Consider the following 22,075-nt stretch of genomic DNA (forward strand, 5'->3'; position numbering starts at 1 on the left):
GTGCCTGTAAAGACTTGCTGTACATTTGAAAACCAAAAGTCATAGATGAACCAAGGAGGTACATCTTCTGCTGAAGGCTGTATCTGTGGCATTCAAGTCTGGCGACCCAGGTCTGTACCAGAAAAACAGATACGACTTGCAGAGCACTATTTCAAAGGCAAATAGACAATTTCGAACAATGTTGGAGGTGACGTTGGATGCATGACAACTCTGACAGGGTTTGTAAGACATCTCCTACAAAGCAAAACCCAATAACATGAATGGCAGCGGTGCTTCACTACCAGATGAGCTCAATGCCTTCTATGACCACTTTGAAAAGGAGAATATAACTGCAGCTGTGAAGATCCCTGCTGCACCTGCTGACCCTGTGATCTCTGTCTCAGAGGCCAATGTTAGGCTGTCTTTAAAGAGAGTGAACCCTCACAAGGCTGAAGGCCCCAACGAAGTACCTGGCAAGGCTCTGAAAACTTGTGCCAAGCATCTGGCAGGAGTATTCAAGGACATTTACAACCTCTCACTGCTATGGATGGAAGTTCGTAGTTGCTTCAAAAAGGCAACAATTATACCAGTGCCCAAGAAGAATAATATGAGCTGTCTTAATGACTATCATCCAGTAGGACTCACATCTACAGTGATGAAATGCTTTGACAGCTTGGTCATGACTAGACTGAACTCCTCCCTCAGCAAGGATCAGGACCCACTGCAATTTGCCTAACCACAATAGGTCAACGGCAGACACAATCTCAATGCCTCTTCACATGGCCTTAGACCACCTGGATAATACAAACACCCATATCAGGATGTTGTTCATCAACTATAGCTCAGCATTTAACACTATTATTTTCACAATCCTGTTGGTACACCATTGTTGGTAGAATCTCAAATGGAGATGAGAGGGCGTACAGGAGTGAAATATACCAACTAGTGAAGTGGGGTGTCTCAGCAATAACCTTGCGCTCAACATCAGTAAGATGAAAGAAATGATTGTGGACTTCAGGAAGGGTTAATACGAAGGAACACCTACCAATCCTCATAGAGAGATAAGAAGTGGAGAGAGTGAGCAGTTTCAAGTTCCTGGCTGTCAAGATCTCTGAGGACCTAACCTGGTCCTAACATATTCAGGCAGCTATAAAGGCAAGCCAGTGACTATACTTCATCACAAGTTTGAAGAGATTTGTTATGTCAACAAAACACTCAAAAACTTCTATAGATGTACCACAGATAACATTTTGATAGGCTGCATCACTGTCTGGTATGAAGGCAGGGGGCTTCTGCACAGGACCAAAAGAAGCTACAAAGGGTCATAAATTTAGTCACCTCCATCTTGGGTACTAGCCTACAAAGTATCCAGGACATCTTCATCACACACTCAGTGAGTCAGGAACAGCTTCTTCCCCTCTGCTATCCGATTCCTAAATGGGCATTGAACCCATGAACACTACCTCCCTTTTTTAATATATAATATTTCTGTTCTTTTGTACGATTTTTAATCTATTCAATATAAGTATACTCTAATTGATTCATTTATTATCTTCTTCTTCTTCTAGATTACGTATTGCATTGAACTGCTGCTGCTAAATTAACAAATTTCACAACATATGCCAGTGATAATAAACCTCATTCTGATTCTGATCTATTTTGGGCCAATAATTTATTAATCTATTTTCATGATGCTAACCAAATGAAATATTGAAATATAGAGGTGTACAAGATAATGAAAGGCATTGATCATGTGGATAGTCAGAGACTTCTTCCCAGGGCTGAAATGGTTAGCACGAGAGGGCATAGTTTTAAGGTGCTTGAAAGTAGGTACAGAGGAGATGTCAGTTGTAAGATTTTTTTAATGCAAAGAGTGGTGGAATGGGCTGCCGGTGGTGGAGGCGGAAACGATAGGGTCTTTTATGGGACTCCTGGATGGCTACATGGAGCTTAGAAGAAGAGGGTTATGGGTAAAGCCTAGGTAGTTCTAAGGTAGGGACGTGTTTGGCACAGCTTTGTGGGCCAAAGGGCCTGTACTGTGCTGTATGTTTTCTATGTTTCTAAATATAGGGTAGGATAACAAGAAGAAATTCCTCCAGCCTTTTTTCAAATAGTACCATGGGAATCTTATAGCTGAATTCAGATGGGACCTCCATTAAAGTCTCAATACTAAATGATATTGGCCTAGAAAATCTTCACCAGGATTTAGAAAGCGACATTAAATGGTTGGTGCACATTAGACTATGTCTTTTTGAGGATCTGGCATTGCAGAATTCCTTGGCCAAAGTCTCATGCAGCATTGCGCCATTCACAACTTACACAATAAGATCAAAAAGGCCTTTCATATGCAAATCCATTACTGTGACTTATTGGTTACCAGGTTTATAGGGAAGGTGCTATGCTTGAGGGAAGAATCACCACAAGTTAGTTTAAGTAGGTCCAATTTAATTAGAAACAAAGTTGCTGATATCATTCTCTATGATCTGAAATTCACTCAAGTAAGTATCCTTTAATCAGAATGAGCAGGTCTAACAAGTTTTACAGGCCAACTTCTGTACAAGTGCCCCTCAACACTTCAGGCAATGCATGGAAGAGTATATGATATAAAAAGGCATGTGTTGTACACACTTGGATGCACTGTTCAGGTTTAAATGCATCTAAAACATTAGAGGTTTGAAGATCCAGGAAAGCGAGAGAGAAAAAAAATCAAACTTAATAATGCTTGGATTCACAGCCATTTTAGAATCTACAGATAATTCTCAAACTAAATGACATTGCTCAGCCCATTCTAATGTGCAATATGCAATAGCATTCTTAGACCACCCAGTTTTAAAAAGTTTACTACCTTTACTACTCAAAATGGAAAAAGTTTAATACCTATAAATGGTGTTAAAAGTGATTTTCACACAAACAGCCTCTACTTTTAATTTTAATCATTTTCATTCTGGTTTAACAACATCACAGGAACCAAAACAGTGCACTTTACAGCAATCAGCCATTTTCAAATGACCTTGGTAGAAAAGTACAGCAAAGTAAGAAATTGGAATTCCAATAAAATGAGCAGGTGCTGCCATCCAGTGACAGAAATGATGGTCTTCAATTTAAAATACACAAGAATATTCTTTTTGGTATTTTTAAAAACCAATTATGTTCAGGCTTATTGACCCACTTATAAAATAAGATTTTTAAAAAATTGTGAATAAACTCTTCCAATAGTGGCTTACTTTTCCACTACAGGGAAAAATTATTTTTTGTTGTTGTATTGTACTTTAGAGATACAGTTCAGAACAGGCACTTCCAATCCATTGACCCACACCACCCAGCAACCCAGCTATTTAATCACAGCCTGATCACAGAACAATTTACAATAACCAATTAACCTACTGGCCAGTACATCTTTGGATTATGGGAGGAAATCGGAGCACCTGGAGGGCACCAATGCATTCAGGACATAGAGGACATAAAAACTCCTTACAGAATGATGTTTCGAGCTATAATATGCTACCATCACACATTGATTTCTTAAGTTCTCTGGTATGTGTTCCTACTATAACCTGGAAATGAGTATTAACAAGCCAAATCTTTTCCTTACCTAAAGTCAGCGCATTCCATCTTTTATTTACACACATTACCAGCAAAGAGTCAATTAACAATACTGAGCAAGAGAAAAACTACTGGAATTTTTATTGTGCTGCAAATGCAAAGTTGTTTATTTGTACAATATGTAAACTTATTATTTGTACTGGAGATAGAGGTCTGAACTGTCTGACAAAAGGCAGACAGACAGACATGTAAAATGGTCAAAAATGAGAAACAGAACAATACTGCAAATACAGAGCATAGAAACTCAATCCAATCGAATTATAGGAAGGATGTAGAAGTTTTAGGGAAGGTATAGATGAGTTTTACATGATGCTGCCTGGATTAAACAGCATGTTTTATGAGGATAGGTTGAGTGAGCTATGGCTTTTCTCTTTGGACTTAAGGTGGATGAGAGGTGTCTTGATACAGGTTGTAAGATGAATAAGAGACATAGATAGAGTGGACAACCAGATACCTTTCCACAAGGTGGAAAGAGCATACAGTATATGAAGGGGCATAATTTTAAGGTGATTGGTGGAAAGCATAGAAAAGAAGTCACAGGTAGCTTTTTTTTTAAGAAAACGTACAGAGAGTGGTGAGTATGTGGAATGTGCTGCCGGGGTGATGGCAGAGGCAGATACATTAGTGTTGTTTAAGAAACCCTTAGAAAGGCACGTGGATGAAATTAAAATGGAAAGCTATGTGGAAGGGAAGGGTTAGATTGATCTTGGAGTAGGTTAAAAGGTCAGCATGACATCATGGGCCAAAGGACCTGTCCTGTTCTATGTTCTAGTCTCTATGCCAGTCCAGGAGCACAGGAAAAGGTCAAGTCTGCCTGCATCTAGCTGTAGGGCATTCTGCAAATTCCCCTGTAATGCACAGATGAGGAGGTAAAAGAACACAGGATAGACCAGGGGTCGGCAACGTTTACCACTGAAAGAGCCAATATGGACCCATTTCCCACAGAAAAGAAAACACTGGGAGCCACAAAACCCATTTGACATTTAAAATGAAATAACACTGCATACAACGGTTTTTTTTGCCTTTATGCTATGTATAAACAAACTATAATGTGTTGCATTTATGAAATTGATGAACTCCTGCAGAGAAAACGAAATTACATTTCTGCATGCAACAAAAACATTTTGAACCCAGAAAAAAAGACGTTGGGTTGAAGGTTACTCCATAGTTAGCCTACCTTGGATCGAAGAATTAAAAGAAAGCGCGCACTGGCGGGTGTCAGGCATTGGCAGAGGTGATGTATATTAATAGTGATAAAAAACACGTAGCGGTGTAGCGCTACACGCAGTGCTAAAATAAAGACACTGCAGTCAAAGGTAACTTTATTCGAACTAAATAGCCTTGCTTTAAAGCCTCCCTCAACCCGTCCCCATGGGCGCAGATGCTCCAAAAGACACGTACTCACAAACCCCCGTAGGCTATCTCTCTTAGCCGGAACGGTGGCTAATTGTGAGCCAGTTCGGATGTGCCAGGAAATGGGGTCTCCACAACGTTTTTAGATTGTACAAGATCACCATAATCTTCAAATTTCGAATTACATTTCAAAAACTAACAAACTACGGGGAGCCGCAGCACAGAGATCAAAGAGCCGCATGCGGCTCCGGAGCCGCGGGTTGCCGACCCTTGGGATAGACGCTACTAACCTCTTTTTCAGACCCACCTTAATCACCTGTTAGCTAAAAGAAACAATGATTCAACCCTTTTCCTTACTAACTACCAAAACAAATTCAACCTTCTTTTTCCGTACAATTACTTTTAAATATCAGCCTCATGTCTGCCTCTGTAATTTGAATCCAAGCTCAAACAGAAAACAAGTACATACTATCTATAGGAAGAAGTACAGTCGACGTTTCGGGCCGAGACGTCTGCAGATTTCTTCGTGTTTGCGTGAAGTATATACAATGCCTGCATTGCCGAGGCTGGGTGCAGAGGGGTTAAAATGTTGCTAATTTTCCACAACACAATGCTGTGTCACCAGCATAAGAAATGGGAATTGACAATGATAAATTGTGTTATTTATTTACCTTATTTCACATAAATTCTCTAAGAGGAAACTTCATTCCATATCTCAGTTTTTTGGGTAGTCATTGGTGAATTCTTCAAGGACAAATTTTCATTACCTGAAGAGCTGCAACACCAGGGTTGCCTGTAAAATAGCCTTTTGCTTAACATTGAAGTATTGTGGCATAGGAAATGCTCTTAAAATAACATATTTGTGGAGTTAGATCAATCCCTGCCCTCTACTGAGTTCATTAATTTTAGTTGAAGAATGAGTGGAACAAAGTTGGCACATTGCTCTTGATCACTATCCACTGAAATCATCATGGGCAATGAAGAAACTTCAACTTTCACTATCTAAGCTCAAACCTGAAAATAAATAGCCACTTAATAGACACTGGAAAGTATCTCCCTTTGACAGTTAAGGTCACAAATTCCTGCCCATCAACATGCTGGGGTTTAGCATTTATAAGAAACTGAAATGGACCAGTCACATAAATACTCTGGCTAAGAGTGAGCAGGTCAGCAGCTAGGCATTCAGCAGTAACTGACTCATCTCCCATTTAAAGGCCGATCAGAAGTAGGACTGAATACTTGCCTGGATGAGGACAGTTCCAATGACAGTTCAGAACAAGAAGCTCAACACTATCCAGGACACACCATGCATCACTTTTAACATTCCCTCCCTTCACAACCAGAGCATTTCATATCACTTACAAAAAGCTGAATGGAAATCTGCAAAGGTTTCTTCAATAGTTCCTCCCAAACCTATAGTTGTTAGGATATGACAGAACACAGGCGTTTGGCAAATGAAAATACCACCACCTCCAGTTCACACATTTACCAATTTGGAAATACATGATTAGTCATCCTTTACGGTAGTGTTGAGGTTAACACAATATTATTACAGCGCCTGCAACCCAGGTTCAACTGCACCACTGTCTGTGAGGATTTTGTACTTTATCCCTGTGATCATAAGGGTTTCCTCCAGATGCTCCAGTTTCCTCCCACATTTCAGAAACATACCAGTTATCAGATTGATTGGTCACATGGGTGGAATTGGACAGCACAGGCTTGTTGGGTCAGAAAGGCCTGTTACCGTGCTGTATCTCAAAATTAAATTTAAAAATAAATAAAACCCTGGGCACTTGACCCAAAAAGGGCCAAGTTTACTTTTAATGGCACTTTATGGACTGTAGGACTTTTGGGTGATAGTGTACCACCATCTTCACAAGGGAACTGAGAATGAGCAAAAATGCTAGCATTGCTGACAATTAGAACACCTGTGCAAATAACATAACATTAAACAGCATCACTTGTGGAAAAGCACTGCAACAACAAATTTACACTCTGAGGATACTTGTGGTCAAGGAGAAGGAAAAAAAGGTACTGAAAACAACTCCGTAACCAGAGTAAGTGATTTTAAATACAAAATCTTACTTATTAGAGTAGTAAAGAGGTCTAAAAAGATAGTAATAATAACTCAGTTAGAAATTACTCAGTTATCTTGCTTCAAATATTTGATAAAATATGCTCATTTACCTACTTTTTCGCATTTCCCCCTCCCCCACTACTTTCAAATCTCTTACTATCTTTCCTTTTGGTTAGTCCTGACGAAGGGTCTCAGCCCGAAACGTCGACAGCGCTTCTCCCTGTAGATGCTGCCTGGCCTGCTGTGTTCCACCAGCATTTTGTGTGTGTTGTTTGAATTTCCAGCATCTGCAGATTTCCTCATGTTTGCTCATTTACCTACAAACATTTTTAGATCCCTTAAGCAATTAAAGCCAGCGGTCATCATTTTAAACTTATTGATGAAATTGCTGCAAGAAGAATAGTGGAATGTTATCCAAAGTTTTCAAAGTTCAAAGTAAATGTATTATCAAAGTACATATATGTCAACATATACTACCCTGAGATTTATTTTCTTGTGTGCACAGTAAATACAAAGAAACACAATATAATCGATGTAAATCTGCACACAAGACAGACAAGCAAACAAAATGCAAAAGACAACAAACTGCAATTACAAAAATAAAACAAGAAACTAATAATAGATAAATAAACAATAGCTAGCAAGAACATGAGATGAAAAGTCCTTGACAGGTTGTGAAAACCATTCAGTATTGGGGTGTGAAGTTACCATCTCTGGTTCAAGATGATTAAGGGGTAACAACTGTTCCTGGATCTGGTGGTGTGGGCCCTGAGGCTCCTCTTACCTCCTTCCTGATGGTAGCAATGGCAAAAAGAGCATGGCCTAGATGGTAGGAGATCCTTGATGAAGAATGCTGTTTTCCTGTGACAAAACTCCTTCTAGATATATGAGAGAGAGGGGCTTTTCCCATGATGGACTGAGTTGTATTCCCTACTTTTTGGAGGCTTTTACATTAAAGGGCATTGCTGTTTCCATACCAGGCAATGATGCAACCAGTCAGTATACTCTCCACTGGGCAACTTTAGAAGTTTGTCGAAGTTTTAGATGCCATAGCAAATCTTTGCAAACTTTTATGAAAGTAGAGGTGCTGCCAAACTTTCTTTGTAATGGCACTTAAGTGCTGGACCAGGACAGATCCTTTGAAATAACATCAAACTATTTAAATTTCCTGACTCTCTCCACCTTTGATCCCTGATGAGGACTGGCTTATGGACCCCTGGTTTCCTCCTCCTGTAATGTGCTGACATTGAGCGAGAAATTGTTGTTGTGGCACCACTCAACCAGCTTTTCAATCTTCCTCCAATATGCTGATTCATCACCACCTTTGATTCAGCCAATGACAGTAAACTTAAATATGGCTTTGGAGCTCTGTTCAGCCCCGCAGCCATAAGTATAAAGAGAGTAGAGCAGGGGGCTAAGCACACAGCTTTGTGGTGCACCCATGCTGACAGTGATAGTGGAGGAGATGTGGCCAATCCAAACTGAATGGAGTCTGTGAAAAAGTTGAGGATCCAGTGGTACATGGAGGTATTCAGGCCTAGGTCCTGGAGGTTATTTATTAGTTTTGAGGGAATGATAGTTTTGAAGGCAGAGCTGTAGTCAATGAAGAGCATCCTGATGTATGCAGCTTCACTGTCCAGATGTTTCAGGGTCCAGTGAAGAGCCAATGAAATGATATATGCTGTTGACCTGTTGTGACAGTAGGCAATTTGGAGCAGATCCAAGTCACTCCTCAGGCAGGAGTTGATAATGTTTCATCAACAACCTCTCAAAGCACTTCATCACAGTGGATGTAGTGCTACTGGACAACAGTCTTTGAGGCAGGTTACCACGTTCTCCTTGAGCACCAGTATAATTGAAGCCTGCTTGAAGCAGGGAATACCTCAGATTGCTGAAGGGAGAGATTAAAGATATTGGTGAACACACTGCAGCCAGTTGATCAACACAGGTCTTCAATACTCAGCCAATTAAGTGAGTAGACAAAGACTTGGTAAATGAAGTATAAACTGGGACAATATGTGAAATTTCTATTTTGGCAGGAAAAATAAAAAGTACTGTAATGCTTATTTTATGCATGTGCAAGTTATGTATAATGCAAATTTATCTTCTATAATATACAACAGTAGAACACAGGAACCGGCACTTCAGCCCATGATAGTGTGCTTAACTAACTGAAGCTACTTACAGCTAATCCCCGTTGCTTGCACAAGATCCATATTCCTCCATTCTCTGCATTTTCACATGCATTCCTCTATTTTATCTGCCTCCACCAAGATCCGTGGTGAGCATTCCAGGCACCCACCATTCTCCATGTAAAATCCTACTGCAGACACTCCTTATGAACTTTCCCACTCTCACCTTAAACACCTGCTCTCTAGCACTAAAAGTTAAGATACAGGAGCAGAATTAGACCATTTGGCACATCGAGTCTGCTCTGCCATTCCATCATGGCTGATTTATTTCCCCTCTTAACCTTATTCTCTTGCCTTCTCCCCATAAGTTATTGATTAGTAAGGACATCAAAAGTTATCAACCTCTGCTTTAAATATACCCAATGATTTAGCTCCACAGCCATCTGTGGCAATGAATTCCACAGATTTACCACCCTCTGGCTCAAGATATCCTCATCTCTGTTATAGTCATTGAGTACTACAGCACAACTTCAGGCCCTTCAGCCCATCTAGTTTGCGCTGAACCATTAATCTACCTAGTACCATTAATCTACCAAAGTACCATTGACCTACACCTAGACCATAGTCCTCCATACCTCTCTCATCCATATACCTATCCAAATGTTTCTTAAATGTTGAAATTGAACCTGCATCCATCACTTGCATTGGCAGCTCATTCCACACTTTTACCATTCTCCAAGTGAAGAAATTCCCACGATGTTCCCCTTAAACGTTTCACCTTGCACCCTTAGTCCATGACCTCTCATCGTAGTCTCATCCAACCTCGGTGAAAACAGCCTCCTTGCATTTACCCTATGCCCCTCATAATTTTGTATACGTCTATCAAATGTCCCCCTCATTCTTCTACGTTCAAAGAAAAAGTCTATTCAACCTTTCTCTATAACTCAGGTCCTTAAGTCCTAGCAACATCCTTTTCAATTTTCTTTGCATTCTTTCAAGCTTGCTTACATCTTTCCTGCAAGTAGGGTACCAAACCTGCACCCAATATTCCAAATTAGCCCTCACCAATATCCTATGCAATTTCAAGGCAACATCCCAACTCCTGTACTAAATACATTGTTTTATAAAGGACAATGTGCCAAAAGCTTTATTTAAGAACCCATCTACCTGTGACGCCACCTTTAAGGAATTATGGATCTGTATCCCAGATCTTTCTGTTCTACTGCAGTCTTCAATGCCCTATCTCTCACCATCTAAAACTTACACTGGTTGTTCCCCTGAAGTACAACACTTCACACTTGTCTACATTAAATTTCATTTGCCACTTTTTAGACCATTTTTTCAGCTGGTCTAGATCCTGCTGTAAGCTTTGATAGTCTTCCTCACTATCCACTACACCTCAATGTTGGTGTCATCCACAAATTTGCTGATCCAGTTTATCACATTATCATCCAGATCATTGATATAGGTGACAAACAACAACAAACCCAGCACCAATCCCTGCAGCAAACCATTAATTACAGGCCTCCAATCAGAAGGACAATCCTCTACAACCACTTTCTGGTTCTTCTGCAAAGCCAATGTCTAATCCAATTTACTATCTCATCTTGAATGCCAAGCAACTGAACCTTCTTGATCAACCTCTCATGCAGGCCCTTCTCAAACGCCTTGCTAAAGACCATGTTGGCAACATCCACTGCCTTGCCTTCATCAACTTTTCTGGTACCTTCCAATAAGTCTCACTACTGTTATCAGGCTTACCAGCCTCTAATTTCCTGCCTTATTCCTACAGCCTTTTTTTAAGAAATGGAACAACCTTAGATATCCACCAGTTATCCAGCACCTCACCTGTGGCTAAGGATGTTTTAAGTACCTTTATTAGGGCCCCTGAAATTTCTGCACCAACTTCCCACAGGCTCTGAGGGAACACCTTGTCAGGCCCCGGAGATTTATCCACCCTATATATTTTTTACATAGTAGGGGAATTAAGGGTTATGGGAAAAAGGCAGGTAGATGGAGCTGAGTTTACGGACAGATCATCCATGATTTTATTGAATGGTGGGGCAGGCTTGATGGGCTGGATGGCCTACTCCTGCTCCTATTTCTTATGTTTTTATGTTCTAACTTGCCTCCAAGACAGCACTCTATAATCTGTGTAGGATCCACAACCTTGCTGCTGCATTTCCTCACATCTATAGACTGTTAAGTTAGACAACCTCTCCTTCTCCAATCTCACCCTGAACACCGGGCATGCCTCAAGGCTGTGTGCTGAGCCCTCTTCTGTACTCCCTTTTCACCCATGACTGCGTTCCTGTACGTGGTTCTAACTCCGTAATCAAGTTTGCAGACGACACCACGATGGTTGGCCTGATCAGAGGGGATGACGAGACGGCCTACAGAGATGAGGTCCAGCCCCTGGCTGTGTGGTGTACCGATAACAACCTGGCCCTTAACACCCAGAAGAACAAAGAGATCATTGTGGACTTCAGGCATGCTAGGAGCCACACTCACATCCCCATCTACATCAACGGAACTGTAGTAGAGCGTGTATCAAGCTTCAAATTTCTTGGTGTCCACATTTTCAATGATCTCACCTGGTCCCTGAACTCCTCCATCCTGATCAAAAAGGTGCAACAGTGCCTTTATTTCCTGCGGAGCATCAAGAAAGCTCACCTCTGTCCCAGGATACTGATGGACTTTTACCGCTGTACCATTAAGAGCATACTCACCAACTGCATCTCAGTGTGGTATGGCAATAGTCCCGTATTGGACCGCAAAGCACTCCAGTGTGTAGTGAAAACTGCCCAGTGGATTATTGACACCCAATTGCCCACCATTGAGATCATCTACCATAAATGCTGCCTGGGCAGGACGAAAAGCATTATCAAGGATGCATTTCACTCTAACCATAGACTTTTTACTCTCCTCCCACCTGGTAGGTGCTACAGGAGCCTCCGCTCCCGCATCAGCAGGCACAGGAAGAGTTTCTTCCCTGAGGCTGTGACCCTGCTGAACCTCACATCACAGAACTATGCAGTATTGCACCCATATTGTACTGTCTCAGTACTTTTATATTTGTGTGCTGTAGCACTTACTTTTTATTCACAGTTATTTTGTAACTAACACTATTCTTTGCATTTCTGGTTAGATGCTAACTGCATTTCATTGGCTTTGTATCTGTACACAGCACAATGATAAGAAAGTTGAATCTAATCTAATCTTCTCCTAAATGAATACAGATGTAAAAAAATCCATTTAGGATCTCCCCCATCTCTTTCTGCTCCACACAGATTTAATACCTTGGTTCGCATCTTTATTGTTATGCTGTAAATATTTCACTTAGCAACTCTGTAAGAGCTGTTTGTTCTGCTTTCAGCCTGTTTGGGTTACTGTTGAAAACAAAGGATAATGTGGAATGTATGCCATCCAATTAGTGGTAGGTTTTCTAGGTGAGGGGCAGTAAGATTTGTCTTATTGTAATGTTAAAATTGTACAAGGCATTGGTAAGGCCAAATTTAGAATATTGTGTGCAGTTCTGGTCACCGAATTATAGGAAAGATATCAATAAATTAGAGAGAGTGCAGAGACGATTTACTAGGATGTTACCTGGGTTTCAGCACTTAAGTTACAGAGAAAGGTTGAACAAGTTAGGTCTCTATTCATTGGAGCGTAGAAGGTTGGGGGGGGATTTGATCGAGGTATTTAAAATTTTGAGAGGGATAGATAGAGTTGATGTGAATAGGCTGTTTCCATTGAGAGTAGGGGAGATTCAAATGAGAGGACATGATTTGAGAGTTAGGAGGCAGAAGTTTAAGGGAAACACGAGGGGGTATTTCTTTACTCAGAGAGTGATAGCTGTGCGGAATGAGCTTCCTGTAGAAGTAGTAGAGGCCAGTTCAGTTGTGTCATTTAAGGTAAAATTGGATAGGTATATGGACAGGAAAGGAGTGGAGTGTTATGGGCTGAGTGCGGGTAGGTGGGACTAGGTGAGATTAAGGGTTCGGCACGGTCTAGGAGGGTCGAGATGGCCTGTTTCCGTGCTGTGATTGTTATATGGTTATATTGGGCTTTTTTCGGCAGAAGATGAAGGGAGAAGACGCTGGGGAGAGCCAGTCGTAGCATACAATCCAGTGGGAGACCCGTTTGCTCAAGATGGACCACGAGGGACATTCGGAAGATGATGTGGGCGTTCATCCTACCAAGGGCCCAGCATGTGAATGACAGAGAAGTTTAAGATGAGCTCCAACTTGTGTACATTTGACTGTTTAATTAGAATAGGCCTTTTTCTTCTTGTTATTCTTTACTAACCCTCCTACTCTATCATGTTGAAAACAGCAGAATCCAGAACATTGAGCTACCAGTTCTGTCCCTCCTACAACCAAATCTCATTAATAGCTGTAATGTCCTAATTCCATATGTTGATCCATCCACAAAGCTCTTACCCCTTTCTTACAATGCTCCTTGCATGAAAATTCATGCAGCTCAGAACATTTATCCCACTATGCTCAACTTTTTAATTCCTGACTTTGTATGTAGGCTTAATAACATCTTTCTCCAGAACCATTCCACTTTCTGTTCTGGTGTTCTGGTTCCCATCCCCCTCCCCCCACCCCACGCAATATTCGTAAACCTTCTCCCTATGATATTAGTCCCCATCCAGTTCAGCATTCTGACAGGTTGCATCACTGTCTGGTATGGAGAGGCTACTGCACAGGGCCAGAAGAATCTGCAGCTGGTTGTAAATCTAGGCACTAGCCTACAAAGTACCCAGGACATCTGTAGGGAGCGGTGGCTCAGAAAGGCAGAGTCCTTTATTAAAGAACTCCAGCACCCAGGGCATGCCCTTTTCTCACTATTACCATCAGGTAGGAGATACAGAAGCCTGAAGGCACACACTCAGTAATTCAGGAACAGCTTTTCCCCACCTCTGCAATCCGATTCCTAAATGGACATTAACGCTTTGGACACTACCTCACTTTTTAAAAAATATACAGTATTTCTGTTTTTACACATTCTTTTAAATCTGTACAATATACACAATTTACTTGTTTATTTATTATGTTTTATATTTTTTCTCTCCCTCTGCTAGATTATGTATTGCACTGAACTGTTGCTGCTAAGTTAACACATTTCACGTCACATGCCGGTGATAATAAACCTGATTCTGATTCTGTACAGTCCCACCTTCTTTAGAAAGAATCATTCAATTCAAGGCTGTGTCCTCTGGTCCTAGACTCTCCCATTATTTGAAACATCCTCACTACATACAGTCTATCTAGGCCTTCCACTGTGTTTCAATGAGATTTCCCCTGCCTCCCTCCCCCCCCCCCCCCCACCTAATCTCCAGCGAGTTCAGGCCCAGGGTCATCAAATATCCTCATACATCAACTGTTTCATTCCAAGGATCATTCTTGCAAACCTCCTTTCGACTTTAATGTCAGTGCATCCTTTCTTAGATAAGAAACCTAGAAATCTACAGCACATTACAGGCCCTTCGACCCAATGTTGTGCCGACAATGTAACCTACCCTAGAACCTGCCTAGAATTTCCCTACCACATAGCTCTCTATGTTCCTAAGTTCCATCTACCTATCTAAGAGTCTCTTAATAGACCATTTTGTATCTGCTTCTACCACCTTTGCTGGCAGAGCATTCCACACACCCACCACTCTCTGTGTGAAAAACTTACCTCTGACATTCCCTTCAAACCTACTTTCAAACACCTTAAAACTATGCCCTCATGTTAGCCATTTCAGCCTTGTGAAAAGGCCTCTGGCTATGATCAATGCCTCTCAACGATTTATATACTATCAGGTCACCTCTCATCCTCCGTCACTCCAAGGAGAAAAGGTCAAGTTCACTCAACCTATTCTCATGAGGTGTGCTCTTCAATCCAGGCAATATCCTTGTAAATTTTGTCTGCACTCTCACATCCTTCCTGCACAGAGGTGACCAGAGCTGAACACAGTACTCCAAGTGGGGTCTAACATAGCTGCAACATTACCTCATGGTTCTTGAACTCAGTCTTACTGTTGATGAAAGCCAACACAGCATACGCCTTCTTAACAAAACTGTCAATCTGCACAGCAGCTTTGAGTGTCGTATGGACATGGACTCCAAGATCTCTCTGATTCTCCACACTGCCAAGCGTCTCACCATTTATATTATATTCTGTCTTCAAATTTGACCTACCAAAATGAACCACTTCACACTTATTTGGGTTGAACTCCATCTGCCACTAAAACTACTCACAATCTCCAAAGGTGGTCTGTCCAATACCTTATAAAGTCTTGGCATTAAATCCTTGCTTTTATATTCTTGTCTTCTCAAAATGAATGTTAACATTGCATTTTTCTTCGTTGCTACCAAGTCAACCTGCAGGTTAACCTTTAGGAAATCCTATACTCCCAAGTGCCTTTACACATCGATTTTTGGAGTCCCCCCACCCAACCATTTACAAAATAGTCTACAACTTTATTCCTTCTACCAGTCTCCTAATCTGTCTATGACCTTCTGCAAACTTCCCGTTTCCTTAAAATTACCTGCCGCCAGAACAAATAGGATCTCTCAGTGGCCACCCATTTTAATTCCACCTCCCATTCTGATATATCCATCCATGGCCTCCTCCACCGTCAGGATAAGGCCACACTTAGGTTGGAAGAACAGCACTTTGGATTCCGTTTTGGTAGCCTCCAACCTAATGACACAAACATCCATTTCTCAAACTTCCAATAATTCCACCCCCAACCGCCCTTCCTTCCATTTCCCTCTCTCACCTCATCTCCTGGCCCGCCAAACACCCTCCTCTGGTGCTTCATCCCCCTTTTTCTTTCTTCCATGGACTTCTGTCTCTTTCACCAATCAACTTCCCAGCTCTTTACTTCATCCTCCCCCTCCAGGTTTCACCTGTCACCTGGTGGTTCTCTCTCCCCTCCCCCCACCTTTTAAATCTACTCCTCAGCTTTTTTTCTCCAGTCCTGCTGAAGGGTTTCAGCCCAAAACACCAACTGTATTTTTTTTAAACCATAGATGCTGACTGGCTTGTTGAGTTCTGTCCACCGCACTGAGACATGTTAAATAAAGTCCAGGGTTCCGCTGGGTCCTGAAGACCACCGCACTGAGACAGGTTAAATAAGGGACTTGAGCATCCATGTTTTTCGGTATCCGCGATCCGCGGGGAGGGGGGGTCTCAGAACCAATCCCCCGCGGAAAAGGAGAGCCGACTGTATTGAGGAGTCTGATGGCAATGGGCAAGAAACTGTTGCATAGTCTGGTCATAAGAGCCCAAATGCTTGGGTACCTTTTGCCAGATGGCAGGAGGGAGAAGAGTTTATACGAGGGGTGTGTGGGGTCCTTCACAAAGCTGTTAGCTTTGCGGGTGCAGCGTGTAGTGTAAATGTCTGTAACAGCGGGAAGAGAGATCCCGAAGATCTTCTCAGCTGACCTCACTATCCGCTGCAGGGTCTTGCGATCCGACACGGTGCAATTCCCGAACCAGGCAGTGATGCAGCTGTTCAGGATGCTCTCAATACATCCTCTGTAGAATGTTACAGGGGTTGATTTTGATACGTCCCTAGCCCCCTCCTTTGTGATAATCGCAAGGTCACTGTTGGGTTGGGTCAAGGGGCCCAGGAAATGGGAAAAGAGACTGCAGGCTGGCTCGTTTCCCTGGCGATGTAAAGCTACGGGACATGGCCATTGTCTCTTGGAGACCAATTTGTGGATTGAGCTACTATACTACGTGAACGCCCTCAGGCAAAGTGGGCTGGTTGAGGGAGGGAGTGCACACCCCCAACCTGATTGACATCTACAACCCTGCGAGTCAGGATAAAAGAGGGTCTGTAGGAACAATCCCTCAGATACACCAGAAGAAATGTTAAGCGACCACGTAACAGCAGGAAGTCATCTGAAGGAAGCCACGTGCGTTCGATTCCGTGGCTGGAACCACAGAAAACAGCTTTTAGCTACCAACGGGGAAGCCCACTCCCCTGACTCAATGGATTGGCATCATAAAAGACCTGGGGCAAGTTTAAACCGCATCACTTTTTAACCCAACAACACTGCAGCTTGAACGAACGGATAGTGACTGTTATCTTTCCATCGGACAATACAGTAACCCCTAGACAACGATAGAGCTGTTTCTTATTGGTTATTATTATACCCGCGCTTAGATTTAGTATTGACGACGTATATTATCTGTATGTTTGCATTAATCTTATTTTTGTGCCCTTTATCAATAAATACTTTTAAAAATAGTACCATCAGACTTCAACGGACCTCTCTATCTTTGCTGGTAAGTGATCCAGTTATGGGAATTCCTAACAATTTGAAGACTTTTCTCCTGTGGGAAAATTTAAAAGAAGTCATTTTTTTAAAATCTAAAGCAAGTTTTTGGAATTCTTTCTCAGAAAGGATGTTGGAAAAAGAAACTTTGAATTTTTTAAGGTAGAGTTACGTGGATTCTTCATAAGCTGGGTGGTGAAAGATTACCTGTAATAGGAAATCAGATAAAACATGATAAGAATTCAACTTCTGATAACATGGATGCAAAATTGAAAAGAGTGATGAATTCAGGTGGGTGGTGTGGTGGAGGTATATCTTTACCAAAGGAGGTGCTTCTTCACTCCACTAGCTTGCACTAGCTTGAGCAAGGTGTAGCACCTGCTTAGCCCCCACCACCCCCAAACAGGGTCACGTGAAGTGTTAGGAGCAGGTTGTAGATGGTCATATGAATAGTTGGTGCATATTACAAGTCCTGGCTATGCGACCACTGACACCATGCAGACGATCTCTGAAGAGTATTGAGAATAGCTAGGGTCACCCGTCATGTAAAGACACTGCCCAGAAGGCGAATGCAAACTACTTCAGTAGAAAAATTTGCGGAAAACAATCATGGTCATGCAAAGACCATAATCGTCCATGTTATATGACATGGCACATAATGAACAAATGATGAATACAGGACTGAAGGTGTTATATTTGAATCCATGTAGCATACAGAATGAGGCAGATGATTTTACAGTGCAGTTAGAAATTGGCAGGTATGAAGTCTTGAGCATCACTGAGTTGTGGCTGAAAGAAGATCACAGTCTGGAGCTTAAAATCCAAAGACTCTCATTGTATTGAAAGGACAGATAGGTAGGCAGAATGGTGAGTGGGGTTGCTGTGTGGTTAAAAAAAATGAAATTGCATCCTTAGAAAGGGGCAACATAGGCTGAGATGATGTAGAATCCTTGTGTGTAGAGTTAAGAAACTGCAAGGGTAAAGGCACTGATCCTGTCAAACTGGACCATCTGGCACAATACTAAATACGTGTCAGAAAATTCTTACATCCCAAGTAATGCAGTCAAAAGTATTTATATCAACCCTATCCCCAAGTTTTCAGATTTTCTTTAAAAATTCACCAAAATAGTCTACTCAATTTTACTTTCACTACTCTACTTACTCATCGTTCTGCATAATAGAATACATTTTCGATGAACTCCAAGTTGCAAGACAGTTATACAATCTAATCTTTCAATATCAAAATAAAACAGAACAGCACATCCCCATGTCATGAACAGGTTCCATTTTTATGGATGTTCATTGGTTAATTTTGTCCATAAATCAATAAATATACAAAATCACAACCATATCTCCACAGTATTGTGATGAATGTGCTGATAAAGGTCAACCAACCTTTAGTCTTTCCCTGTCTAGTTACAGTGACACAGAATTAAAATAACCCATGTTACAGAATCAGATTTATTATCATCAGCATGTGCCGTGAAATTTCTTAACTGCAGCAGCAGTTCAATGCAATACATAACATAGAAGAAAAAAATAAATAAAATAAAAAATAAGTAAATCAATTATAGTATACATATATTAAATAGATTTTTAAATGTGCAAAAAAACAGAAATACTGCATATTAAAAAAAAGTGAGGCAGTGTCCAAATCTTCAATTAGGAATCAGATGGCAGAGGGGAAGAAGCTGTTCCTGAATCGCTGAGTGTGTGCCTTCAGGCTTCTGTACCTCCTACCTGATGGTAACATTGAGAAAAGAGCATGCCAGTGCTGGGGGTCCTTGATAATGAACTCTGCCTTTTTGAGACACCGCTCCCTGAAGATGTCCTGGGTACTTTGTAGGCTAGTACCCAAGATGGAGCTGACTAGATTTACAATCTTTCACCTTTTATTGGCTTTCCTCTATCATGTCCTCTTTAAGTCTAGAGAAAATGTCAGACATTGGATACATCCTTTAATTTTGAAGAAATCTGGTGACTTTTTATTCAATATTTTCATATGATCTGATTTTTGTACTGATTCTCTTCCAGCTATTTTTTCAGAACCTTGGATTTGATCAGAGTCTCTCTTCTCTTGGTTTTTCTCTCAGGATGGCCTGCCCAGTCCTTTTTTTTGTTTAGAATAGTGTTTTTTTTATTTTTTCTTTTATATAAAAATTTCTAACAGTCCTACCTTTCCTCATAAATTGACAAGAGGAGGATTATACATTCTATATCAAATTTATACTTTGTAGATCAACACTATATGTGATTCTGATATTGTTTATTTTACCTTCTGTATGTACTGCTACTGACATATATACCAGAGATATTCTCCTCCTGTTTGTATAGACACTTTTTAAAAATCAATAAAAAGATTGAAAAAAAAAATTTACAACCTTCTGCAGCTTCTTTCGGTCCTGTGCAGTAGACCCCCCGCCCCCCATACCAGACAGTGATGCAGCCTGTCAGAACGCTCTCCACAGTACATCTATAGAAGTTTTTGAGTGTATTTGTTGACATGTCAAATCTCTTCAAACTCCTAATGAAGTATAGCTGCTCTCTTGTCTACTCTATAACTAGATCCTCAGAGATCTTGAAACTTCTCACTCTCTCCACCTCTGATCCCTCTATGAGGATTGATTGTGTTCCTTCGTCCTACCCTCCTTAAAGTCCACAATCTGCTCTTTTGCCTTACTGACCATTGAGTGCCAGGTTGTTGCTGCGGCACCACTCCACTAGTTGGCATTTCTCACTCCTTCCTGTACACCCTGTCATCACCACCTGAGATTCTGGTCAGGAAATTTATAGATGGTATTTGAGCTATGCCTAATCACATTGTCATGTGTATATAGAGAGAAGAGCAGTGTGCTAAGCACATATCCCTGAGGTGTGCCACTGTTGATCGTCAGCAAGAAGGATATGTTATCACTAATCCGCACAGATTGCGGTCTTCTGGTTAGGAAGTCAAGAATCCAATTGCAGAGGGAGGTACAGAGGTCCAGGTTCTGCAACTTCTCAATCAGGATTGTGGGAATGATGGTATTAAATGCTGAGCTATAGTCAATGAACATAGGTGTTTGTGTTTGTGTTGTCCAGGTGGTCTAAAGCCATGTGACGAGCCATTGAGATTGTATCTGCCGTTGACCTTTTGTGCCGATAGGCAAATTGCAATGGGTCCAGGTCCTTGCTGAGGCAGGAGTTCAGTCTAGTCATGACCAACCTCTCAACACATTTCATCACTGTAGATGTGAGGGCTACCATGCAACAGTTGATAAGGCAGCTCACATTTTTCTTCTTAGGCACTGGTATAATTGCTGCCTTTTTGAAGCAAGTGGGAACTTCCTCCCGTAGCAGTGAGAAGTTGAAAGTGTCCTTGAATATTCCCGCTAGTTGTAGCAATATTGTTGCACAATTATCAATAAAGTGATTGCTTGTCAGTTTCTAAAATAACTTTGTTAAATGGCTTCTTACTTAAGAGTAGACAAGGAATGATAAAGTTACCATGGATGAAGAGATTGGAAATCTCAACAGAAAGGGCTACAGTTAGCTACTCTGATAAAAATGATACCCACTTCCCCATAGGTACTGGCTCACCTGCTATTTCCAGCATTTTCTGTTTTTATTTGAAGTTTAAAATGGCATTGGACCCCATTGTGCAAAGAGGGAAAGTTTTAATTTACAAGTGGCAAAATTAAAAGTCAATAATAAAGAATTTTTTTAAAAAAACACCAAGTTGCAGAGATTTATAAATTCTGAAGGTGAATGGAATCGAACCATTAATAATAATGATAAGAAAACTGTAAACATAACCTAGGAAAACAAAAGCACTACTTAATGGGAAACATCAGAAATGTTAAATCAAGTAAATGATTTCAACAACGATCCAGCAAACAGATGGTAGACCAAATATGTGTTCTACAATCACGTAGAGTTTCAAATCTGTAAACGTCATAACAGGAGTTGGAAACTGGCGGGTATAATGCACAAAATGGTTAAACAAATGCCCATTTACCCGCTCTAAAGTTGCCATGTTAAAAATCTGCAAGATTCGACCGCTACCGCCGCTTACACGATGCAACGTTTATGTTATCTGTTCTAAAATCACCATTTGCCAAAGTAGTGACACAAAATAAACAGACAACAATTTCTGCAAGAAAGGTTCCGCACACTATTTAGACAGAAAGCATTTGATGTCGATTGGATCTAAGGTACCCATTACAAATTCCCGCGGCATTTCCAAACGAGAAGACCAACACTAAATAAAGCAGGGAGGGGGGAGGGAGACGAGGAACGAGAACACACTCCCTCCCTACTGCTGCACATCAAAGTAAACCAGAGCCCAGCTTGAGGCCAGAGTTACCCCTTACATCACGAGACGTGCCAACCTTGGCCAGTTACTGAGACACTATAATTCCCCAGGCATGCGAATAAACACAGTCTAGTTGTTGCTTCCTCACCATGGTCACAGAGCACTCCTCACTCCAAGCCCCTCTACCATCCACCTTCGTCTCCGCCACTTCCTCCTCGCGCTCCTAATCCCTCCAATTTTTCGCGTCTCCTCTCGTCCCTTAGCAACGGGTTGATTCGAACACATTATTTTATTCAAGTGGAAAAAATGCTTTGCTATCATTTTATTTTGTTATTTCAAACTGTTCCGAAAGTTA

The 22,075-nt window shown here is 41.3% G+C and overlaps 1 protein-coding gene across 3 annotated transcripts in view; it reads right to left on the bottom strand.

The window, feature by feature from the left end:
- nme7 (NME/NM23 family member 7) overlaps nt 1–21,975 on the bottom strand; it is a 161,149-nt gene extending 139,174 nt beyond the window's left edge. For all 3 annotated transcript variants that reach the window (XM_059968312.1, XM_059968314.1, XM_059968317.1), the window contains exon 1: nt 21,869–21,975. In XM_059968312.1, coding sequence (XP_059824295.1) covers nt 21,869–21,871 — 3 coding nt within the window. In that variant the 5' untranslated portion in view covers nt 21,872–21,975. The remainder of the gene's footprint in view (nt 1–21,868) is intronic.
- Nucleotides 21,976–22,075: the final 100 nt, after the last annotated feature.

Source organism: Hypanus sabinus, chromosome 4, assembly GCF_030144855.1.
Source record: "Hypanus sabinus isolate sHypSab1 chromosome 4, sHypSab1.hap1, whole genome shotgun sequence".
Taxonomy (NCBI): domain Eukaryota; kingdom Metazoa; phylum Chordata; class Chondrichthyes; order Myliobatiformes; family Dasyatidae; genus Hypanus; species Hypanus sabinus.